General features: G+C 51.0%; 1 protein-coding gene across 14 annotated transcripts in view; it reads right to left on the bottom strand.

Moving 5' to 3' along the window:
• The window catches only part of MYO9B (myosin IXB), a 50,313-nt gene extending 25,833 nt beyond the window's left edge, over positions 1-24,480 (bottom strand). For 5 of the 14 annotated variants that reach the window (XM_083483571.1, XM_083483576.1, XM_083483564.1 and 2 more), the window contains exons 1-13: positions 24,365-24,459; positions 12,641-13,534; positions 6,407-6,501; positions 6,094-6,156; positions 5,483-5,582; positions 4,871-4,971; positions 4,457-4,586; positions 3,986-4,075; positions 2,945-3,061; positions 2,385-2,519; positions 1,830-1,951; positions 1,356-1,497; positions 1,078-1,273 (exon numbers count right to left, since the gene is read on the bottom strand). In XM_083483571.1, the coding sequence (XP_083339697.1) occupies positions 1,078-1,273; positions 1,356-1,497; positions 1,830-1,951; positions 2,385-2,519; positions 2,945-3,061; positions 3,986-4,075; positions 4,457-4,586; positions 4,871-4,971; positions 5,483-5,582; positions 6,094-6,156; positions 6,407-6,501; positions 12,641-13,489 (2,140 nt within the window). In that variant the 5' untranslated portion in view covers positions 13,490-13,534; positions 24,365-24,459. Of the gene's footprint in view, positions 1-1,077; positions 1,274-1,355; positions 1,498-1,829; positions 1,952-2,384; positions 2,520-2,944; positions 3,062-3,985; positions 4,076-4,456; positions 4,587-4,870; positions 4,972-5,482; positions 5,583-6,093; positions 6,157-6,406; positions 6,502-12,640; positions 13,535-24,337 lie in introns of those variants that run through there. The other 9 variants (XM_083483575.1, XM_083483567.1, XM_083483572.1 and 6 more) reach the window with 6 other exon arrangements.
• Between the last annotated feature and the right edge of the window lie 884 nt (positions 24,481-25,364).

Genomic DNA, 25,364 nt, shown 5'->3' with positions numbered 1-25,364 from the left:
GCGGAGCACCTAATCTTATCCTTGCTCAAGGTGCCATATTACAAAAGTCTGCCCCTGAGATGACGCCAGGGAAGGCACCTGGGATCTCGCGCAGGCAAGCAGGAGCCATGGCCCCTCACAATGCAATAGCAGACGAGAAGCGATCAGGAAACTGCAGATAAAAGCAGCGGGGTGCAATAATTAATTCAAGGGCCTGAAAGAATAAAGGAAGGTTTTAGACGGCTCGATAAATGATATCAGCCTTGGCACACGCTGCGCCTTCCTGGGGTCAAAGCTGGCGCCATTATGCGGCAAATAATTGCCAGCCATTAAAGCTGCAATCCATCCCTTTTCCAGAGCAGAAACCCAGCTTTTAGGTCTGTTGCAGCAAAATGCAATAGAGGAGTCTTGGCAGCTCAATGCCACAGAGAAAAACAGGCTGTAGAGGGCTTGGGTTCAAGAGAGGCTTGGGCTCAAAGCTCGTTGGGTGACCTTGGGTTGCTCACTGTCCTCTCCTGGCCTAACCTGCCTCGCAGGGCCGTTGTGAGGGGAAATTGCGTCCGGAGGCCATAGACAAAGTGCTCATTGCCTCCAGTCACAAAACATGCGGGGATGTATGGTATGCAAAATGAACCACGGAAAGAAAAGAAGGGAAGTCATTGACTTAAGGTTGTTTAAATGAAGAACCTTAAATCAATTTAAGTGGCAAAGGGACGCGGGTGGCGGTGTGGGTTAAACCACAGAGCCTAGGACTTGCCGATCAGAAGGTCAGCGGTTTGAATCCCCGCAGTGACGGGGTGAGCTCCCGTTGCTCAGTCCTTGCTCCTGCCAGCCTAGCAGTTCGAAAGCACCTCAAAGTGCAAGTAGATAAAAAGGTACCGCTCCGGCGGGAAGGTAAACGGTGTTTCTGTGCACTGCTCTGGTTCGCCAGAAGCGGCTTAGTCCTGCTGGCCACATGACCCGGAAGCTGGACGCCGGCTCCTTCGGCCAGTAAAGCGAGATAAGCGCCACCACCCCAGAGTCGGCCACGACTGGACCTAATGGTCAGGGGTCCCTTTACCTTTATTTTAAATGAATATTGTGAAATGTCACACACACCTGCCATTTTCTGGGCTCTCTGGCGGCCGCCCTCCGCAAAAACGGCCATGGCTCGGATGGCGGCTCGGAGCGTGGCCCACCGGAAGACGGCCACGGGGTCCATCCCAATGAGCTCCCGGACGTAAGCGCTGTCGCTGCTCCGCAGCAAGGCGACGATGTCGGGCCGCATGTAATCCATGTTCTTCTCCCGGAAGTCCTGCAGGGAAGGGAGGGCCGGTGAAGGCGAAAGGCAGAGCAAGGCAGGCAACCCCCGACCTGGTGCTTCTGCCCCCTCCTACCTTTATCTGGTACTTCACTTTGCCTGCAAAGTGCTGGATGATGAAGGCCGGCTCCAGGACGGGCGTCCCAATGAAGAACTTGTTGTCCTCGTGCTGCTGCTTGAACTTGGCCAGGAGGGTCTGGCTGGTGGCATGCGGGAAGCTGAAACGAAGAGACAAACACTTCTCATATTGTTGTCGGTGGCGTCTGTCTTGAGAGGCAAGGGAGTGTGGTTCCAGGCATGAAATAAAACTGACCAAAGTGACCTCCATGGGGCGCAGGCATGGGCAGTGTGCATGGAGGTCCTGGCCTGTCAGATCACACACACACACACACAGACACACACACACACACGAAAGCCGAGCAAGATGTTTGGCACCAGCTTGGCTGCAGGAACTGCCAGAAGGGACCCTCCATGAAAATGTCACTCTTTCCCGGGGTTTGCTCTGAGCAAAGCTCAGTCGAAGGCCAAGCTCTGCGCCAACTGAACTCACTTGCTTTCCTCGTCCAGCAGGTAGAAGAGGCCGGTGGGCTTCTTGCTGATGAGGTGGATGCAGGCCACGTTGTCGGTATAGTCAATGTTGTGCCACGCGATCCCTTCGCTCTGATACTCTTCCTGTGGACAAAGGAAACAGACCCTTGAAAAGCCGATGTCCCCTGGCCTCATGAGGGGGTCCCCTGGGGAGGGGCGGCATCCAATGGAATTGACTGGCAGAGGGCAGGACAAATGGTCATGCGGTGGTTTTAACTTGTGCAAAGAGGTGGGTGCTTTGAAGGAGGATGGTTTTCATTTCATGAAATTCATTTACTGAGGGGAAACCCCTGAAAGCGGGTTTTCAAGCAAGGTAAAACAATTAAATTATCAGTAAGATCCAAGCAATTATCCTCCCATCCAAGCAGGAAAAGAGGCATTTCCATTCCCAGCAGGGTGAAAACCCTGAAAGAAGCAAGGCCTGGTGAGAGAGGTCTGTGGGCCAGAAAGAGAGGCTGGGAGCGCCAACATTTCAGCCCTGGAATATTGAAGCTGCCCCCCCCAAGCGATTCCTTACCTGTTCGAGCTTGAAGATGTGCTGGTTGAAATAATACTGCAGCTGCTCGTTGGCGTAGTTTATGCAGAACTGCTCGAAGCTGTTGGTGTTGAAGTCCTCAAAGCCAAAGATGTCGAGCACCCCGATGGAAAAGCACTGTACGGTGAGAAGGAGGGAGGGGAGGGAGGGAGGGAGGAAGGAGCGAAGCAAAAGAGGGTGGCGTCAGGAGGACAGTGGGGCCCATGATCTTTGCCGACTGCAAGCGGCAAGAAAGGCCATGCCCGTTGGGTGTGTAATTGGGGCAGAGAGTCTGCTAGGGCTGGGAAATATATTGATCTATCGTCCCAAACCGATCTGAAGTCTGTATCGTGATATCGGTTTCATAACTGCTGCAAATCATGATGCGTGTGTCTGTGTGTGCACTATGCAGAAATCACAATGTGGGGGAAACCGCAAAGCCCGCCGATGCCTCTACATTCCAGACATCGTGATATATCAGCATATCACGATGTTTAGCTGGCAACGTTGAAAAGCAAGCATCGCCCAGCCCCAGAGGCTGCCATTGTTCCCTGAAGACATACCACCACAGATTCCTCCATGTCCTTCTTGTTGAGGAGTGCGTGGTTAATTCGCAGGACGATCCAGTCGAAAAGGGCGCTGTAGAGAGACTTGGCCATGGAGTCACGAGCCGTGACGGCCTGCAGGTTGGAGAAAGAGGCACAGGCGAAGGAGCGTTGAGGAAATCTCAGAAGATCAGGCTCGATGGGGCCTCTTGGTCCTGTTCCCACACTGACTTAACCAGATGCTCGGAAGGGAGGCTTCCACGCAGGACCCGCGCTGCTCTTAGTGTTCTTTACTTGTACATCAATAGATCTCAGGGCAGTACACAGTATAAAAATACCCACAGCATACGAGTCCACCAAGATCAGTGTTGTCTACACTAACTGGCAGCCACTCTGGCTTCAAGAGGGCATCGTTCCCCAGACTGAACCCAGGCCTTCTCAGCTCTGTGAGGACCCCTGGAGGGTTAAGTCCAGTCGAATTTGACTTTGGGGTGCAGCGCTCATCTCTGCTTTCAGGCTGAGGAAGCCGACATTTGACCACAGACAGCTTTTCCAGGTCACGTGGCCAGCATGACTAGACTGCTTCAAGCGCAACGGGACACCGTGACGAGTGCCAGAGCGCATGGAAACGCCATTTACCTTCCTGCTGCAGCAGTACCTGTTTACTCGCACTGGCGTGCTTTTGAACTGCTAGGTTGGCAGGAGCTGAGACAAAGCAACGGGAGCTCACCCCGTCACAGGGATTTGAACTCCGACCTTCCGACTGGCAAGCCCAAGAGGCTCCGTGGTTTAGACCCCAGCGCCACCCACGTCCCATCTGCTGTAGCTGTATCTCTGGGCCTCCTGCTGTTATGACACTTTTCTCCTTTTTTTCTTTAGTTGTTTTCTTTCAAATCATGAGAACCGTCCTAAGGCAGCTTATGAAAACCTCGAAATAAAGAAGCCCATCAGCTCAGCTCACCCTGTGATCCAACCTACTCCTAAAAAAACAAATGTCGCCTTTCTCTGTGCTCTTATCAGTAACACTCGTTGGCCAGCTCTTGGCACACGCCATCTCACCTCGCTGAGGCTGTAGGGCAGGATCAGCTTGTCGTTCGCCGTCACCGTTTTTCTTTTCGTTAATACTTCCACCAAGATTTCACGTTTCACCTGGAAGAGTGGGGAGGGCGGGAGCAAGATCAGGAATGCTTGACCTGACAGAGCCAGCCTGCAGTGGTTTTGCTACCCCTTGGCTCAGAGTGTCCCGCAGGGACCTGCTCCCTCAGTCCATGAAATACATCCATTAGATATATGGGAGTTCGGCATCTGGAGGCCACATATATCCCCCCCCCCCAAGATAAACCTCCACCACTCCTGGATCACTTTTAAACTCCGGGGTGGAGAAGCTCCGTGGCCCTCCAGAAAAGAAGAACGAGAGAACTAAATGTTTGGGAAGAATAATAAGTAAAATGTTGGGTGCAATTGTCCCCTCCATACCGCCCCCCCGGCAATCAATTGGCAGATTTTCTGAATGGGGGGGGGGTCTGGAACCTTCAGGAGCTGGGAGAGAATGTCCAGCACTTCGGGGGGTCCGACCTCCAGGCCCTCGTCCCGACCTGCCGCCCGCTTCTTGTAGGTGACGTTCCCCAGGTACAGAATAGCAGACAGGACTGAAAAAATCCTGGAGAAAGAAAAAGACAGAAAGCAGAGTTGAAGACACCAGCTTGCATGTGCTGATTCCCAGAGCGGCTGGGGCAACTCAAGTCAGATGGGCGGCGTAATAAAAAATAAAACTGGCTGCAACTTTCTAAATATCTGGGTAGACTTGTCTAAACAACAATGTTTTCAGCATGGAAGGCTTCCCTTTGGGGTGTCTAGTTATCCACTGTGAGAACTGAACCCCCTGTGAGCCAGCCTGACCCCCCCCCCCGTTGCAGGGCTTTCCCCATCTTCTTATGCACTTACTGCTTTTTGGTCGCCGGAAGGAAGCCGACCATCTCCATGGCTTGCTTTAGCCGCTCAAAGTCGTGCTTGAGGTCTTCCCCATCTTCAATTTTCAAGTTATGCTGCAAGAAGAAAAAAGCAAATGAACGGCTAAATCTAAGCAGAGAAACAAAATTGTGGTCTCCCTCAAAAGATGGTGCGTGTTCCTTCCCTGGAGGTTTTTAAGCAGAGGCTGCGGAGGTTTCAGCTGAGATTCCTGCATTGCAGGGGACTGGACTAGATGAGGTCCCACCCGACTTTACGACTCTATGATATGTGTGTGTTAGTATTAAATATCACGAATAAAACAAGGATAACTTTTTTTATTAAAAAAAGAAGAGGGAGGCATGTGGTGCTCAAGAGTGGGGTGTCCAGCTGGCTGCATCAGGCCTGACCCGGCTAGGAAGCCCTCCTCAAGACACGCGACCTCTGGCCTTCTGGGGCTGAGCAAGACTGAACACTTGAGTGGGAACAAAGGAGGCCTGTTTGGGGTGTGTGCCCCCCCCCGCCACTACCTCTGGAGCGTGGGGCAGACACAAAAGCGCCTTTGCCATCTGTCCCAGCCAGGCTCACATAAGGAGGGCCTTTGTGTACCTGGTTGAGGTAGAAATAGTCTTCGGGTTGCTTGAGGTGGAATTCCTGACGCTCCTCCTCGCTGACGCCCAGCAGCAAATAGTAGAACACATGGTAGTTCCTTCGGGAAGGAGAACAAACACACACACACACACACACACACACACACACACACGTCTGTTAACAGAAGACGCTTGGCTCACTCTTTTCATCGCTTGCGCACCTGAAGTGGATCCAGATTGTCTGTAGAAGATGGTCAACGGACCCCCTGGACAGGAATGGGCCTCTGCAGATTTGGGAAGTTACCTGCCCGCTCCTGTTTACACCCCTGAGTGTGCCCATTTTGTCTTCACAACAAGCTACACAGCGCATTAGGCTTAAAGGCAGTGTCTGGCTGTTGAGATTTAATCCCAGGTCCCAGGGATTTTGCACGTCTTAATAGATTTCTGGCTTCTAAATTATTTGAGCCCTCCCTCGTTCATCCACCCTTATCTCTCCTCGGTTCCTACTCTGGATGCATAATAATAATAATAATAATAATAATAATAATAATTTATTAGCGATGACTTTCCCTTTTCCAAAGTGTAAAATTCACCATGTATCTCAAGTTAAACCACAGACTTTCTCCTCACCTTTCGTTCTTTTCCCGGGACACCAAGCGAGATTTTTCGAGCAGGTACTTTTCAACCACAGCCCTGGAATCCACCAAGAGAAAAAAAGAGTGAATGGAGGAAAAGAAAGACCAGCTGCCCCCCCCCCCCGCAACAAGGTTCTATGGTGCTAGAATCCGTGGAGCCAAGCAGGCCATTTCCCTTATGAACGGAAAGGGGGGAAGGAAGAGAGGGGTTCTCACTTCCAGCCATATTCTGCTGGGGGAGGACAACTGCTTTGTGAAACAGCAAGAACAACGCTGCCCCCCCCCAAGAGCCTGGAAGCTGCACTCACCCCCGGACAATGCCGTTCTCCAAATAGTTGACCTGGATGAATTTCCCAAACCGGCTGGAATTGTTGTTGTGGGCCGTCTTTGCGTTTCCAAAGGCCTGCAGTGAAGTGAAATAATGAGGCAAATGTCCGCAGCAAAGTTCAGAAACGACTGACAGTAGCATTGGTCAGTTCAAGTATTTTTACTTATTTACTTGATGGGGGGCAGCTCCCCCCTCGGCGACACTCATGGGCAGTAGCTCTCGGGGTTTCTTGGACTGCTGACAATCCCAGTCCTAAATGGATTGCTGGGACATTCAGCGAGGAAAGCCTGCACCCTATCACTGAGCTGTGGCCCTTGCCCTAAAAATAATGTACGATTCTAGTCCTCACGGTCGACAAACCATGGTCTATGCTTATAAAGAGCTGAATTGTTCCTCTTCTCTACTCAAATAACTAAAGGCAGCCAGGATTAAACCAGAGATTTTCCGTACTCGGCAGGTGCTAGGCTCTGCTGTTGACACTCGGATAGAGTAACAAAGCTCTTTCTCTCTCTCTCTCTCTCTCTCTCTCACACACACACACACACACACACACACACACAGCTCAAAGTGCTGGCAGCACATCACCCAGTCTTATTTAAATCCAGAAAACCGTACTATATAAATTTATTGTGCTTGTAAAACAAAGTTCAGCACCAATCCTCCTTTGGACCCCCATCAGTGGTTACAGTTTGACTTCACCCCCAGGTTCACTCTGTTGTCTCTGGAGACAGATGGATGCCAGAAACGAGGCCCGGAGGCTGGACCAAACATCTTTCTCACCTACTCCCCTCCTGCAAGTGCACACACACACACACACACACACACACACACTCCTGCGTTGTGACAGGCAGCTGGCTGCAACACCCACAACATTTAGCATCTAGCTCACAGGCCTGGGCGGAAACCAACCCCAAACTGGGGCTGACTCATTTATCCTAGAGTCTCAGAGCCAACACAACATCCTTCTGACATCAGAAGAATAAGCAGGGCTCTTTCTTTTTTTAAAAAGAGGAAGCTGGGGCCTTCCCTCACCCTCCTCTCTCAGAAAACCTCTTGACTTGATGACCTCCTCCCCATCAGCTGCAACCCCCTGGGCTGAACCCAGGAAGAAAGTGAGAAACGGAGGGGAGAGGAGGTGAGGGGACAAAAACCACCCCAAAGAAAGACCAAAGGGGGCTTCCAGAACAATTCAACTCCGAAAGGTTGCAGGAGGGGAGGGAGGGCTTTGGTAAGAGGGCTCCTGCCACCACTGTCTCCTGTGGGAGGGAGTTCCACAGTCTAACCCTGCATTTTCTTTTGTCTGTCCTGAACCTTCCAACATTCAGCTTCACTTCATGAATTCTAGCGCTATGAGGGAGGGAGAAGAAGGAGCTTTCTCCAAGCCACACAGAATGTTATAAACTGGACAGTCACCTCTCACTCGCCTTTCCTCTTTACTATAAAGACCCGGATGCTGCAATCTTTCCTCACAGCTGAATGTCTGTTGGCTGGATGACTAAAGAAGGCTTTAGGTCAGGGGTGAGGAAGGTCTGTGGCCCTCCAGATGTTACCAGATCATCATCACCACCACCATCCAAGACCTTTGACCCTACTGGCTTCAAGGACTGCTGAGAGCTCAATCCCCAAATCCCTCCCTGCACTTTAGGTTACATTCCTAGATTTACGCAGGCTCCATTTTGTTGCAAACCGACAGGTTTTTCGTTGTTCCAACAGGATGCATTGAGGTCATTTTGAGAAACACCATGAATTTTGAACTGGGAAGCCTGGGTTTAAAAGCTGCCCTGACCGATCTCCTAATTTCCTTTCCTCTCCGCCCCGTTTTACAATTACCCATGTAAGCCGCCTATGGTTTTCTGAAAGGAACCCAAGAGTGTGATGACCTCATCTGTGTGGTATTTAGCCCAACTACAGAGCAAATTCTCCAAAGCTGATTAAAATAAATAAATAAATAAATAAACCCAAGCCGGGCCATATAAAGTCCCCAAACCATGTCCGTGGCAGCGAAATGTGGCTATTTTTGAGAAAGGGTACCCACCTATTCTTACAGCCTCTCAGAGAGAACCCCCCACCCCCCACCAAAACCCAAAGTAGGTTGCTAGATTAAGAGAACGAAAAAGAAACACTCTCCAAAATGCTACCCGCAGGGTCAGAACGGAATCTGTGCCCCAAAAGGCTGCCAGTAGCTCTCTTCCCGGCCCCCGGCCCCCATTTCATTGGGCTTCATCCCCTGGCGAGTCCGGTGGCATGAAAGAAGTCGTCCCTGAAGCCATAGAAGCCAAGGGCTTGAGATGAGTCTGGCTCAACGCAGAGCTCTCTTCCCCGTGCCAGAAGGCAGGCATGACTCCGAAAGCACCGGAGCAAGAGCCCTTTCTCGGAAACTTCCAAGAAATGAATTTCTGGAGGCAGATGTGTGTGGGGGGGGGGGGTGTTTCTTCCCAACTACTGCACACAAGAATCTCCGCTTCCCAAACAGCCTGCAGCCACACAGGCATTCTGGGAGGAGTCCTCGCATTTCCTTATGCTATTTCAGAGCACCTGAAGACCCTTAGTACCATTGGCCGCACCCTCCCAAAGGCACCCCTGATGCCCATGCTCTGGTGCCACTGCTGGGGGCAGAAATGCTACCAGCTGCAGGAAGCCACAGGAGGGGAGAGGGCTCTTGCGCGCACGTCCCCCTAACTGGTGGGCTTCCCAGAAGAGCCGTCCAGTCGGGGCTGGACTAGATGGCCCGCTGGCCTCAGCCACCAGGCTCTTCTTAACTTTTCCTCAAATGGAGCCTGAAGGCCTTCCCCTCCCCTCTCCCCCTCCGAAAGTCTGAATGAGTGAGCAGCAACCAATGCCATGGCATCAGCTGATCCCGAAGGGGCTCCCCGCAGCGACCTCCTTCCTGTTTTGGCCGACAGACCACAAGTGGAAGAAGCTCAAAGAGGCAGCCAAGCCTCAGAGATCTTCACTTCTGCTTTCTGGCGGAGGTGGGGAGGGGAGAGGGAAGGACAGGCTCCGAAGCATCCTGGCCAAGTCACTTTAGGAATGGAAGCAAGGTTTCTTGGGGGGGGGCAGCGCCTGTCTCTGTTTGCCAGCTGAGGTGGATCCTCCTTACCTGGGCTTAAGAAATCAGAGGGGCTAAGAGAGCGGAGCTTATTTAGGTGTCCGAGCAAAATCGCAAGCCTTGCTGAGAAACTCACTAGAGCAGCCTTTCTGAATGTTGCTGGACTACAACTTCGCTGGTCCTGCTAGCTAGGGGTGGTGGGAGCTGTAGTCTCAGCAACAGCTGGGGACCCAAGGTTGAGAAAGGCTACAGAAGAGGACAGGCGGAGCACCTGTGGCCCCTCCAGATGCTACTCCCATCCTCCTCCTCCTCCTCCACGGAAGACTGGGCCATGCTGGCTGTTGGGGTTGATGATGCTTGGGAGCAGGAGGGCCACAAATGTTTCCCCAGCCCCAAGTTAAAAGTTCTTGGGCTCAGTTCCTGCCTGTGGGTTTCCTGCAGGCGTCTGGCTGGCCACCGTAAGGACAAGGACACTGCACTAGAGGGGCCCCCTTTGGCCTGACCCTGCAGGCTCTTCTGTTCTGGTGATCTCAAGCAAGCAACCACAGACCTGGGTGTTCCACAGTACAAAGAAAATATTCAGATAAAAATGCAGAGACATCTGGAAATAAGGGGCGAGGACAGCAAGAAGCCTGAGCCAGCTCTCCTGAAAGCTCAACAGTGGCTGTGTCCCGTCCCCCCAGTTGTTATTTTCTGCTTTTAACAGTATTTATTGTATTATGCTTCTGGAACCCCGCCCAGATTAAAGGCTCTGAATGCAAATAATAAATGGAGCTGACTGGTCTGCAGCACAGGAAAAGGATTATTATGCTTATTCTGAGGAACACAAGAAACTGTCTCATCCCAGTTCAGACTAATCCTTTGTTTAGCCAAGGGTGGTCTGCGCTCTCCAGGGGTCTTTCCTTCCTACCAGGAGATAACGGGAAGAACCAGGGACAGTCCGCCTGCAAAGCGGCTGCTCTGCTACTGAGTGACTGGCTCCCTTCTCCAGTGGTCCTTAACACCTTGAAACCTGAGCTGCAACCGGAAGTCTCTCAGGTGCTCCTCCCATGTATAGGAGGAATAGAGTGCTTTCCCTGCGTGCTCCTGAGCTGAGCAGATGCCTTCTCTTTCCATTTTTAAGCACCGGCTGGCAATTTGTCTATTCCTTCAGGCAACTAGGAATACACATTTCCACAACAGCTGGCTCATTTTTTTTACATACGGCTTTATGTACTACTATTGTAAACTGCTCTGGGGTGTACAGGGCGTTACGGGGGGGGGGGGAGACCTCTGGTGGGGGACATGTCATGCTCCTTCTGGGGGTAGTTTGTCCACCTTTGGTCCCCGCCCTGCACTCAGCTGTCAGCGTGCAGTAAGGGCCGCACTCTGGAAGCGGCTTCAACTGGCTGGCTAAGCCAGGCGAGGGCTGTTGGTGGGTCTCAAACCCTCAGGGGATTCCCTTGCATGTGAAGACAGGATGGAGTGGGCGAGAGCAAGAGGGGCTCCAACGGTAAAGAAGGGGGTTTCTGCCCCTGTTGTAGAGGGAAGTGAGGGGCAGGTGGGGCTTGCCCACCTGGGAGAAGGGAAACTCTGACCCTAAATCTCCTCTACCTTGTGGGAGATCTTGGGGAGAAGAAGAGCAAACCAGGAGCAAACCTTCCTCAAATCCGGAGTCCCTGAGGCATTTGGAGGGCGCCTGGTGGGCTGAAGTGGTGAAACGGCACAGGCTGGTGTTGGGAGCCCCCTGGAACTCTGCAAGGCCCCAGGAGTGACGGAAGCCGCTCACCTGAGCTGCAGCCAGCCTATTTGAGGAAGAGGGTTCTTTGCTCTCCGAGGATTAGGAAACAGAAGCAAGCATGTGACAGAAAAAGAGCAGCTGGGGGGGGGGTGAGAAAGAAAGGCCTATGCAAAGCAGAGTGCGGGAAGGCTGGGTCTTGGTGGAGACTTTTGCTGCCTCTCGCTCTGATTAAGTGAAACCAAGCCATGAGGTCAGCTTCAGCTCAGGACTAGAAAAGAAAACGGCAGCCAACATCCAATGACCCCCCCCTCCCCTGCTCCTGTTTCTTAACCTCCATTTGTGAAAGACAGCATGGGTCAAATATGACTAAATAAGGAGAGGTCTTTGAAATCCCGGGGAAAAATTTGGGGGGGGGGGGAGGAAGATGCTGCTAAGGAGAGGGTCAGGAGGAGAGGCCTGCACAGAGGAAAAGGCCCCGTCTTAGTACTTCCTTCCTCAGGGCTGTCCAAAACCTCAATAGTGAGCGGCTTAAAAACCCACATCAGAACAACCGAGGAGCCCTGCAGCAGCTGAGTCCAGGCAAAGCGAGCCCATGTAGACCAGCCTCCCGTCCTCGCAAAGGGAAGACTGCCAGCAGGAGCTGGAGACAACAGAAGCATCTCTCCTCACTGGTGAATCAGAACACAGCCTTCGCAGCCGGTAGCCCTCGGCAGCAGCCTGACGCATTGGTCAAACCCTCTTTCAGAGCCATCCAAGTTGGGCGTCACCATGACAGCCCGTGGGAGCAAATCCTACACCGGCTCCCCGCTACGCTTCCAAGTGTTGGTGCTGACCTTGAAAGCCCTAAATGGCCTCAGCCCCGTATAGCCGAAGAAGCGTCTCCCCCACATCGTTCAGCCCAGACACGGAGATCCAGCTCCGAGGGCCTTCTGGCGGCTCCCTCCCTGTGAGAGGTGAGGTTACAGGAAACCAGGCAGAGGACCTTCTCGGTGGTGGCCCCCTCTCCCATCAGATGTCAAGGAAATAAACCACTATCTGAGTTTTAGAAGACAGCTGAAGGCAGCTCTGTATGCGGAAGTTTTTAAATGTTTGATGTTTTACTGTGCACAATTTGTTTCATTTGTTGGAAGCCACCCAGAGTGGCTGGGGCAACCCCGGCAGAGGGGGGGCATATCAATAATGTTGTTGTTGTTGAGCCAAGCACTGGGCAAAGATGTACTGTACTTTCTTATGCCTGCCCTGAATCTCCCATAAGGACCTAAGAAGATTCCGAGCGAGCCCGTCTAGACCAGCCACCCACCCTGTCCCCCAGTGGCCTGAGCTCCACAGAAGCAATCCTCCCCACCTGAGACCCCCAGAGACCGAACCCATCCTTCCCGGCTACAAAAAGGACTTGACAGCAGAGAGAGAGAGAGAGAGAGAGAGTTTTACGGGTTGCTTTTCACCTCCAGCACCGGCCCAGCGCCCAGAATGGTCCTCTCCACCCCGCTGGCGTAGCCCTTCTGGCTGAGGGCGGTGAGGCAGTGGATCAGGAAGTTGGTGCTCTGCGTCTTGCCGGAGCCGCTCTCCCCGGAGATGACGATGCACTGGTTGACGTGCTTCTTCAGCATGGTGTGGTAGGCCACGTCAGCGATGGCGAAGATGTGGGGCTCCAGCTTGCCCAGCGTGTGGCTCTCGTACATCTGGACGTACTTGGGGTTGTAGATGGGCAGGAACTTGAAGGGGTTGATGGCGATGAGGATGCTGCCGGCGTAGGTGTAGATCTTCTGCTTCAGGAAGCGCCGCTGGAGGTTCTCCAGGAGCGTGGCCTCCGTCAGGTTGGGCAGGTTGCACAGGTCGTTGACGTCCTCCTGCAGCCAGGGGAGGAAGCCCCGCTCGACCAGCCGCCGCGCCTCCTCCCGCCCCTCGTCCTCCCCGGAGGCCAGCTGCAGGTGGACGTACTTGATGCTGCCGTCCGTGTTCCTCTCCTGCAGCAGGAAGTAGTAGCCGTCCTGCCGGGGGTGCTCATCCTGCGCCCGCCGGGGCCACAGCAGGACCCTGTGCACCGGGGAGTCGTTCCCGTCCAGCACCCACTCCTCCCCGCCCGACTCCTTCACCTCCACCAGCACGTAGTGCTTAGAGACGTCCAGGCTCAGGGAGCCGATGACGTCCCGGATGACGTCGGCGGTGGTGGCGTCTTTGGTTGCCGTCACGCGGCAGCAGGAGGCGCTTTCGGCCGAGAGCTGGGGGTAAATATGAAGAGTGTAGGCCGCCTTCTCGGGGCAAGCTGCACCGCCGGCATCTTTCGCGCTCATCCTGCCTCGGCATACCGCCCTGGGCTCGGCTGCGGGGCTGGGTATCTGGAAGGAGAAGGAAGGAGAGAGGCGGGTCAGGGGAGGAGCCCAAAGCGGAGGCGCTGGGCAAGGGACCTGGGAGACCGGGGTTCGAATCCCCACTCGGCCATGAAGTTCACTGGGTGACTTTGGGCCAGTCACTCTCTCCCAGCCTAACCTACCTCACTGGCAGCGTTAGAAACTCAGGATATATAAGTAGGACACAAAACGGCTCCTTAAACCGAGGTTGCAGTCGCCAAAATGGAATGTCTAGTTGCCATTTTGGGGCAAGACAGCTCATTTTTTCAAATGATGGACTGACTGGGACTGAGTGAACATCTGGCTAGTTTAGAGGACAACCCTGAGCTAGGTGAAGAACTTTGAGAACTTAAAGATGGCGGAGATGTCAGGAGCCATCCTTGGTCTGACTTGAAACAAGGCAGCTTTCTGTGCTCCTAAGAACACCAGCAGAAGCGTCTGCAGAGACGAGGTGACCAATGTGGCTGGGAGTCATCAGCGTCTGGAAGGGGGCCAGAGCCATTGCTCCTGGGGCAGAGATGACACGCACCCTCACAGCAGGAACATTCAGTTTGCACTGTTTGCTACAAGCTGCTCCGAGTCTCTGCGGCAAAGCCTGGGCAAAACAGACCCAAAATCAAACTCTCCAACACACAAAAGCTGCTTTGGATGGGGAAGATTCAGGAGAAATGGCAAAGGGGCACATATGACTTTGTTTTTTTAAGCTCCTTGAAGACACCAGCGTTGCTCCAGGTCTAGGCAAGCCCAAACTACCATCACCTTGGATTTCTGATGTTCCAAGGGAGGAAGATAAATTTCCATGGAAATGGTACAATGTGGGGGATCTTTCCCACCTCAGGGAAATTTTCTACAACACATTTTTCAGTGGAAATTTTTTTCCCATTTTAAAAGAAATCTGTAACATTAGCTGGCAACATTGTAAGATGCCAAACCGAGCAGCTGGAATGAACACGGCAGTAATCAAATCTGCAGATCAGAAGCTGCAATTAGCTTCTTTCACGTGATTAGTCCGAAGTGGTACATACATTCACAGTCAAGGATGGTAACAATTCCGAGTGCCTTCACTTTTTTCCTTAAAATCCGCTGTAAGGAATGTTATTGCCATATCTTGAAACATTTGCAAGCATTTCATTACAAAGTACTTTCCAATGGTTGTATCAAACCAAGTTCTACTCAAGAGTAGACCCCCCATGATACAGATGCAACGGAGTTTGTAATGTCCTATAACTTCATTGGGTCTACTCATTTGATACAACTCTAAAAAAAGCTTCCAGTTTGTTTAGAGCAGGGAGGCAGAGAAGCACGAGGCGACAACGGCCACAGCCGTCCAACTGACAGGCCAGTCTCAGCCTCGGTGCCCAGGCGCAGAGGGACCCCAAAATGCAGCCACCTGCGCAAATGGACAGTGACATTTTTTTAAAGAGCCCTATGCACACAGAATTAACTTCAGTTCTCGATGGGAGGAGCCACACCTTAAGACAACTTGTAAAAACAGCCCAACACCGAGCTGTGAGAGAAGGTAAAAACTCAGCGCCCAAGCAGGTGGGCAAGGTGAAGGAAAGCAGCCCGGCCGAATCGCCAGGGTCAAGCTGAAAGGGGAGTTGGACGGCCCTTTGCACCCCCCTTCCAACTCCACAACTCTGTGATTCTGCAATTCTCCAGAACATTGACTCGCAGAGCCAGTCGCCAGGGTTAGTTTCATACATTTTTGTGCCTGGAGCAGAAGAGGAGATGGGTGTCCCCCTTTCCCCAAGCGTACCCTCCTCTGACCAAGTTATTTTGGCGTCTGAAACAAGAACACCTCGCCATCACCTGTCCTGGGGAGCAAAATGACAGCATTGTGTTAAAAACTTAAGAGAATAGCTTGCGATTCCCAAAAACTGACATTCCGAGGCACCATCATCGCTTACAGCCTTTGATGGTATATTTGTCTCGATTTTGAGCCATGTAAATTGGAGATCATTACTAACATCTTGTGGGGACAAATTCCGCAGTGCCTATGTGAATAAGGACTTCCTTTCGTCTGTCCTGAACCTTCCAACATTTGGCCCCAAATTCCAGTGCGGGAGACAACGGGAGAAGACCTCTCCCTATCTGCTTTCTCCACACTACAGATATACAGCTTTTAGCATGCCCTCCTTGCTAATACAGCAGTAATGAACCATTTACAGCCTTTTTGTGACACCGAAAGTCAGCTGTCAGCTGCCCATCATGTTGTACTCAATGGGAGAGGCAGCCTGGCAAGGTCTGGGTTCATCTGTCACACCAGCCACACTCAATTGACATGACCACAACCGGCCCCATCATCTTATCATCAAGGAGCACTTGCCCTCCAGGATATTCTGAGCCACAGGAGGAAACAAGCAGCTCGATAGCCCCCAGGGTTTTAGCAGGCAGCAGTGCCATTCCAAAGATGCTTTCCAAAAAGCGAGTCCTAAGCCTGAAAAGCAGCCAGGCGTCATCAAAGCAGCACAAAAGAAGGCAGGAAGAGCCAGGCCAAGGGATGAGTGTTTGCTCTCATTTGTTCTCCCCAAAGGAGACAAGAGGATAAAATGCATTGTCATTAGGCCCAATTAAAAGGTCACAAAGAACCCAGGAACGTGTGCAGTGCTCTGCAGTGTTTTATGCAAGAAAAGGTTTGTTGTTGTCCAACTCTTTGTGACCCCATGGACCAGAGCACGCCAGGCACTCCTGTCTTCAAGATAAGGTTACCCCTGGCTAATAGCCAGACTGGAGATAGTTGCAGCAGTAGGCCCCTGAATTCTGGTCACTGGGTCCCACAAGTGGGGAGAGTTGTTCTTGAGCTCTCGTGCCTCTGCCCCCTTTTCCCAATGAGTAGGGAAGCGGCATTTCTCCTTCCCTCCCATAGGAAATACAAAACAAAATGGGCAGCCTTGTTGCAAATCCTGGAAGGCAGCGGGACAGTTTACCTGAGCCTCAGGAAGATGGCAGGAAAGGGGGCCGCAAAGAGGAAGGGGTGAACGGCTGCCTCCCCATTGGCAGGAGTGAGGCAGGGAACCCACCCCAAGGCCGTTTCTGTGACCCGTCGATTTAGCCAAAGCAGGCACCCCGTGCTGCCGGAAAGGAGAGGCCAGGAACAGACGCGGCTTTGTCTCTTGCTGCCCGTGGGCTCTGGCGGAACAAACCGGCTGCAACGTGACCGCTTAGGAAACACGCCTACTTAGGGGAGAAGTCAAGGGTCAGGCAAATTCTCCTCCCCAGGCATGTCTTGAGTTCTTACCGGAGTGGAGGGAGGCCGCCCCGCTCTCAAGGCAGATGAGGACCCGGAGAGCTCCCTCCTTCCTCCCTCCCTTCCTTCCAAGGGGAAGGCATGACACATAGGAGACTCAGCTCGCTTCTCCTTCAGCTAAGCCACGGAGGGGAAGCTGTGGAATCGCTTTCCTCTGGAGGTTTTCAGAAGGCTCTGGTGCCAGCGAATGCCCTTTCCTGGGCACTGAGAACTACAGCTTCTTCCAATTTGGAGCAATGGTCTGTTTGCCAAGGGAGGGCCGCTGGGTTAAGAGGAGGGAGCTGCTATTTGGGCTAGAGCCGAAGCAGCAGAGAAAAGGGAAGCAAATTTCTGGCTTCGTAGAAAGTAATTTGCCGGAGCCTTTTGCAGAGAGAAATTCTGAGGCTGTTTCTCAAGCCCAAGGCTTCCCTGCACAACCTGACAGAAAGCACCTCGGCGTCAAAGGGTTCGCAAAGCGCGCAGAGAACTCTTACCTTGTGCATATCACAGCCTCTGGAAAACACAGCAGAGTGTCTGTCCCCATCCCATCCCGCCAATCTGTCCGAGGCAGCGGTTTAGTCTACATAAACCCGTAATTTTGAGCTGCATGTTTAACCAATGAATCATGCCAAGGCTAAAAAGGGAAAGCTACCATTATAGCAAAACTGGGCAGCCGGGGGGTGGGTGGGGGAATAAAAGGCACATTTCTGCAAGTGAACCACTTTGGCTCAATAAGTTCTTCCCTGCTAAACTGGGATTTATTGCCGCCCCCTCTGGAGGAGGCAGAATTGTCACAGAAGCAACAGCCTCAAATAACTCATTCAAAAAAAAAAACCCTCCATCGACCCACACACTTTATTTACAAATATGGGCCTTTCTGTCCCTGCCGACAGAGATGGGAGATTTCTGAAGGCCCTGAGTTGTGAAGGGCAGAGATCCCAAAACTATGGCAAAAGGAAACAGAAAACTCCTTCAGACTGCTGAAAACATTACAGGTCCACTATAGAGGAACTCCAGAAGCTGCTCTGTACCAGATCAGACCATTCGCTCCACCCAGCTCAGTATAGTCTACACTGACTGGCAGCAAAATCTCGCCTGGATTTCGGACAGGAGACCACTCCCACCCCTACTTGGGGTTCCTGCAGACTGAACTTGGGACCTGTCTGTCTGTCTGTCCACCCCTGAGCAACTTACCTGATTTTTATGAGAAGGGCAGTAAGATTCTAGTCCTCATGATTATGACTGAAGGACTGGTTTAAACAGGAAGCTGCTGCACAGAGTCAGACCACTGGTTCACCTGACGCTCAGCATTGTCTACACTGACAGGCAGCAGCCCCACCTGGAGATGCCTGGGATTGAACATGGTGCCTTCGAAGGCAAAGCAGGTCTCCTGACCCTTGACCCTCTCGGTCTCCCTCCTCTGCCCACCTTCCAGCTGGCCAACGTCCTTCTTAAATTGTGATGCCCGGAACTGGACACAGGATTCCAGGTATGGCCTGACCACGGCAGAACAGAGCGGGACTATGACTTCCCTTGATCTGGACACTAGACTTCTGTGGATGCAGCCTAGAATAGCATTCGCCTTTTTTGCTGCTGCATCCCACTGTGGACTCGTGTTAAGCTTGTGGTCCACCAAGACCCCCAGATCCTTTTCCCATGTCCTGCTAGTGAGCCAGGTATCTCCCATCTTATATCTGTGCATCTGGTTCTTCCTGCCGAAGTGCAGAACCTGACATTTGTCCCTATGGAAATTAATTTTGTTTGGGTCCAGTTTTCCAATCTGTTGAGGTCACTTTGAATTCTGATTCAGTCTTCTGCGGTGTTGGCTACCCCTCCCAGTTTGGTGTCATCTGCAAATCTGATGAGCACCCCAATTCCTTCATCCAAGTCGTTTATAAAGATGTTGAACAATAGGCCCAGGACAGAACCCGACAGCACCCACTTGTTACTTTTATCCAGGATGATGAGGAACCATTAATCCACCTAAGAGTTACTTCATTCAACCCACATTTTACCAGCCTCCTCACAAGAATATCATGGGGGACTCCGTCAAAAACTTGACTGATATCAAAATTCACTCTATTCGCAGCATTCCCCTGATCCACCAAGCTTGTAACTCCATCCCAAAAAGAAATGAGGTTTGTCTGACATGACTTATTTTTGAGAAACCCATGTTGGGTCTTAGAAATCATGGCATCCTTTTCTAGGTGCTCACAAACCGACTGTTGAATTTTCTGTTCTGGAACCTTTCCTGGTAGCGATGTCAAGCTCACCGGTCGGTAGTTACCTGGGTCTTCTTTCCCCTTTCTGAAGATGGGAACCACATTTGCCCACCTCCGGTCTGTAGGGACCTCACCTGTCCTCAAAGAATTCTCCCAGATCATAGACAAAGGCTCTGAGATTACATCCGCACACTCCTTCAGCACCCTTGGGTGCAGCTCATCAGGCCCTGGAGATGTGAATTCACTTAAAGCAGCTAGGTGTTCCCATTCCACCTCTTTTCCTACACTGACAAGTTAATGCAAAGTTTTGCTTTTCAAAAGCTGACAATTCAGCTTTGGCGGACTCACACTATTGTAAGATAGCACCTCTCTCACACACACACACACAGAGATCACAACCATTAGGCCTGGGCCTAAAATATTTAAGGAGCTTCCCTTTGAAAGGCAACAGGACCACCTTTGTCTGAGTGCTGTATTGTGTTACAGCAGCTCCGCTAAAGTCCCGAGCTTCCATGCTCCATTTCACTACCAAAAAGGCTTCTGAGAGCGTTAGGAAACAGAACTAGCACACACACACGAGGACGACTTTGTAGACATGAATGGAAATTTTTTTTTTTTTTTGAAAAAACAAGCACAGACCCAAACAACAACAGCAAGGGAGGATTTGCTAATCCCTGTGCAAACATTGGGCAGTTCAGTGCCAAGGGCACAGGACTGTGCGTAGTTGCAGCACAGTGTTTTACAGACTGCAACTGCTTCACTGATTATCTGTTAATTATTCTATAGAATTTATGCTGTAGTTGCGATGTTCTATTGTGCTCTCTCATGCTATTCCTATTTATTGATTGTGATCCGCTTTGGAGTCCATTGGAATGGAAAGCGGCATAGAAATATAGGAAATCAAATCAAAAGCACACATAGCCAAGGGAATCCTACACTGATCATGTCTGCATAGGTTGTGTATAGGAAGGCTGCTGAGTTGTAAGTTTTCCCCATCTGCAGACTCAAAGACTAGGTGGTGGTGTCAGTTTCTAAATACCTCATCGCAGGTCTTAGTCAGAACAAAGAGAAAGAAACACATAGCTTTTTTAAAACCTAGAGCCTTGAATATGAATGCTCGAGATCAGCCATTGAGGGGCTGCTCCCACCGCCCCGTATGTGATTTGAACCCAGGGCCTGCAGCCAAGATTGCTGCCCCGCTCCATACTTCCACAGCGGGAGTGAAGCCACAGAACTTCCCTGGCAAGCTGAGACCTCAAGTCCTGGGGCAGGGTCGGAAATCAGGTGTCTAGCGCTGCACTCTCAAAGAAAAGGTCCCCACAAAGAAATTTAAGATCTGTCCGGGTTGGAGTCTCCTGACCCATGAAGTGCAATAAAAGGGTGGGTAACTGAGGGCTAGAAGCAAGCGACTCAAGCGGTTTATTCATACTCTGGATTATTCAAGCTAACATCGTCCATGAATCACTCTTTTCCACAAAAAAGTGCTGTCTGCTTGAAGTTTCAGCCACCAGATATGTGCGCCTTCTTTTTCATACACACTTCAGCAGACAGCGTGTAACCCCCTTTCAATTATTCAGGGAGACCAATGTTGAAGGTTGTGTGGCAGGTCTGAGAGAGGAGCCCAGAGGCCTGGCACTCTGCCCCTATCACACAGCCCAGACACTTTGGGGTTTGGTTTGAGTGACACAGAAAACGGACTGAGTCAACCTCTGAAGGAGGGGGGGGGGCAGGCGGGAGAGAAGAAATCTCTTTGTTTAGTCAGCTAGTCATCCTCCAGACGCAGAGAGCAAAAGGCATGGCTCACTTTGGAAGAGAGAGGAAGTTATCAAGAACATCTGCAGCTGAAAAATGCAGAGGGGAAGCAGGGGGGGGGCGGAGAGGGGAGAAGGCAGCCTAGGAGGCTCCCGCATCAACGGGCCTCCTCCAAGTTTGGAAGAAAGAAAGTGGGGACTCCCCCCTGCCTTCCCCACCCCACGCAAGAACCAGCGCCTCTGAAGTCGGAGGTTAGGAAAGGTCTTGCAGCGAGAGGTTGAAAGCAAGAGAAACTTTTAAAGACTTTTTTTTCACAGCTGACAGCCACACACAGCCACCCAAGGTGTCTGCTTATCAAACTGAGAGCACAGGGGTATTTAATCCGCATCCCATCACTTCCTCAAGCCAGTAGAGACAAGAGCTCTCTCCCTCTTGTTCTCCTGAACACCTTGAGGGAGAAGGGAGGGTTAGAGGTGGCAGCTGCACGGCTGGCGAGGGGGCAAGGACGGAAACCTCGCCAAAATCCCATTTTAAAAAATGCAATCAAGCATTAGAGGCCTCCTAACCAAATTTATTGGGCATTCCTCAATTCAAAACGAAACAAAACCCTGCTCTCCCTCTCTGCACAGAACATCCATCAATGACGCTCTCCTTGTGTGTTGCCTCAGAAGCTCCCAGGGGAAGCACCTGCACCATCAATTGAAAGCGCACCCTGCCCCAAATCAGAATTCTGCAAACTGTCGTTTGCCCCTCACAAAACTACAATTCGCTAGATTCTAAGAGTGCCTCCAATGAGCCACACTAGTGTTGTGTGTCCCCCCCTTTCTCCTTGACAGGGAACTTTAAGAAGTGAAACCTCTTCAAAAATAGAGCAATCCAGAAGGCCTGGCTTGATATTTCTGGTATTTCTTGCCCTAACTTATCCCCTCCAGATGGGGGGGGGGCTGGTATGTGCAGAGGGGGTGTGAGGGGGGGGAGGAGAGAGAAATCTGTTAGTTACAAAGTTGAGGCAAGACGCAGAGGCTGCTGCCCAAACCACATAAGGGTGTGAGCGCTCTGCTCTGCCTCATGATATCATCTTCGGACGCGCACACAACCCGACCAGCCCTAAAAATCTCTGCTCTCTTGAGCGCTGGCGAGTAAATTTCAAACAGACACACACAGAAAGGGGGGGGCAGCTAGGAGAGCAGTGGTGCCAACTGGCTGTTTCAAGTTCTTCCTAGGTCTGCCGGGGGGGGGGGGGATAAACAAAATCAGACAGCGCCACCAGCCCTTTCCTACCACTGTAATAAATCCAGACGCATTGAGACGCTCCGAATGGGGCGGCCCGATTAGTAACGCATCCGCAAGGCAAAGTGATGCAAGACGGCACAGCGCCCGCCGGATGGGGACTGCTCTCCAGAAAGCGGGATCCGTGGCCCCAGGCTGCTGGCGGGTGAGCCCAGCCACCAACTCCCAGCCTTAATTGCAGGGAAGGGAGAAGAGTCACCCCAAGGGCCTGGCAGAAAGCGGCAGGAAACAGCCAAGATCTCCCAGGTTGTACACACCAGGCCCAGCACCTGAAACAGAGGCGGCAGAAGGGCTCCAAAATGATGCCACTTCCTTCTTTCCAGCACAATGAACCAATTACCGTGTTTTTTGCTCTATAAGGCTCACCTTTTCCCTCCTAAAAAGTAAGGGAAATGTGTGTGTGTCTTATGGAGCGAATGCAGGCTGCGCAGCTATCCCAGAAGCCAGAACAGCAAGAGGGATTGCTGCTTTCGCTGCGCAGCGATCCCTCTTGCTGTTCTGGCTTCTGAGATTCAGAATATTTTTCTTCTTGTTTTCCTCCTCCAGAAACTAGGTGCGTCTTGTGGTCTGGTGCGTCTTATAGAGCGAGAAATACGGTAAGTGGAGCAAAAGGTAAAGATGCTGTCACTCACACTCAGCCCTGATCCGCATGGAGAAAAAAAGATATATAAAGGCAGCACACAGGGTCCCTCTCTGGATAAGCAACCTCAAGACGGGTAGTCTTGAAAATAATAATAATAATAATAATAATAATAATAATAGAAATACAGCATCCCACTACCTGCAAAAAAAACCCCCTCCCGTGCCCGCAAAGCTCTCAGCTTTCAGCTAAATCCCTCACCTGGGGATCCAGGACTGACGAAAGAAATCACTGTACCACACACAGTATGTACTGAAATTATGGGATTCACTCTCACAATATGTTGCGATGGAGGACTCTAAAATAACAACAGGACCGTAGAGATGGAAGGGACCCCTGAGGGTCATCCAGCCCAACCCCCAGCAAGGCAGGAATGTTTTGCCCAATGTGGGGCTCAAAAATCACCTTGTTTTCTTACCCCTTTAATGTGATGATTTTATATTTCTCATTGTTGTAACACTATTTTCCATTGTTTTTAAATCTTTCATAGTATACTCAACGTATCATGACGTGTTTTACGCTCTCTGTTTCCTTCCATATCTTCTCTACTGGTCATTGACCGAGAGAAAGCAATAAAAATATTATACACACACATGGTGCTTTTTTCTGGGGGGATGTGTACCCCTAAACATTATGTGAATCTTTGTACTTTGTCTGTTTACTGTATTTTCCCCCCAATTTGAACTATAAAATGGTGATTTTCTGGAGTCAAAATGAGAGTACCCCTAAGCATTTTTTAAAGAAAAAAAGCACTGTATATAATAATATAGCAAAATATAGTACAGTATAGTATAGCATAATATAATGCAATGTAATATATATTATATAAATATACACACATATATGTTATACACACACAAACATAACATATCATACCATATATTATATTACATTGTATATGTACGTACTGTATAACAGAGTACATACATTATATATCCACACATATACACATATATATGCTACATATACACAAACATATCATAGCATACCTTGTATGTACCGTATAACATAATGTATATATTATATATACACACTCATATACATGTTATATACACACAAACATATTACACCATACCATATATTGTATTATATTATATATGTTTGTACCCTATATATATATAACACAATATATATACACTATAAAACATATAATATTCATGATATATACACCAGACTGTGCCCCCCCCCACAAAAGCCCCTCCCCCGCAAGGAACACCCCCCCCCAAACTACCTCAGCAAACAGAAACCCCCATGTATGTCTTTGCTGCCCCCTTGGAGATAACATTGGGGGGTCGGGGGAGCTAAGCCCCGCCCCTCGACCACATGACACGCCCCCCCTTTGAATGGGGCTTCCCTTCGACGTCTTTCTTTGAGGCTCCCTCAGGTATTTTACTGGGGGGGGGCGTGTGTGGAAGAGAGCGAAGGGGCCTCGGACCTGGCATTATTATTATTATTATTAACCCCCCCCAAATTCCCTCAGACCCCCTAAATTACCTCAAAAAACCCTCCAGTCACCTCAGAAACCCCCCAAGTGAACTCCTAACCCCCCAAATTACGGCACCTCAGACCCCACCCCACAGAAATCACCTCAGCAACCCCTCCCCAAAATCCCCCCAGGGCCCCCCAATTTACCACAGAACCCCCCCCCCGTTTTCTACCTCGGAGCTGTCTGTCCCTCTCTCCGCCCGCTCCGAGCCCCGCGGCTCCTCCGGGCTCCTCGCTCCCCGCGGCTGAGAGGCGACGGCCGGGAGCCGCCTCGTCCCGCCCCGCTCGCTTCCCGCCCACAGCCGGGGCGGCCACTTCCGGGTTGGACGACGCCACGGCGCACGCGCGGAGGGGGGAGCAGGAAGCGGAAGGCGAGGGAAGGCCGCGCAGGCGCAACCCGCGCAGGCGAAGCCCGAGCGGCGCCCGGTGCCCTTCCTCGGCTGCCCTTCCTGTCCTGGGAATGGTTAAAAGTTGGGACTCAATGGGTTTTTTTTTGTCAATTATTGATTACTCAGAGATACACAAAAAATATGGATATTTCATTTTGGGGGGGAAATTGTGTATTAAAAATTTATTATTATTATTAAAATGTTATATTGATATTTTTTTCAGAAACATACCAAAACGCATCCCCATCACGAAGTATCTTATTAGGTATTTTGTGGTTAAAAATATATATATTTATTTGCATCAGCCGTCGGCCACAGCAATAAAACAACAATGCAATATTCAAAGAATAGAAATAAAAAGTCAATTATGTAAAATACATTTTAGGGTTTTGACTCAAGTCAAATAGTGGATCGTACTCTGATTGCCCCAGCTTAAAAACCTTGCCACCTTTGCTGTCACCTGCTCATCTTGAGCTGCCAAGAGAAAGGACCCTGGGGCAGTGGCTGAACGACTGGGAATGGACAATCAAAGAGGGTTTTGCATCATGATTTTATTCTGTGAACCACCCCTAGACCCCGGGTATGTTGTTGTTGTTGTTTAGTCATTTAGTCGTGTCTGACTCTTCGTGACCCCCTGGACCAGAACACGCCAGGCACTCCTGTCTTCCACTGCCTCCCGCAGATTGGTCAAACTCATGCTGGTCTCTTCGAGAACATTGTCCCACCATCTCGTCCTCTGTCATCCCCTTCTCCTTGTGCCCTCCATCTTTCCCAACACCAGGGTCTTTTCCAGGGAGTCTTCTCTTCTCAT

The sequence above is a fragment of the Podarcis liolepis genome (genome assembly GCF_965112155.1).
Source record: "Podarcis liolepis genome assembly, chromosome: 18".
In the NCBI taxonomy this organism is placed as follows: domain Eukaryota; kingdom Metazoa; phylum Chordata; class Lepidosauria; order Squamata; family Lacertidae; genus Podarcis; species Podarcis liolepis.
This window is presented reverse-complemented; position numbering and strand designations above follow the sequence as displayed.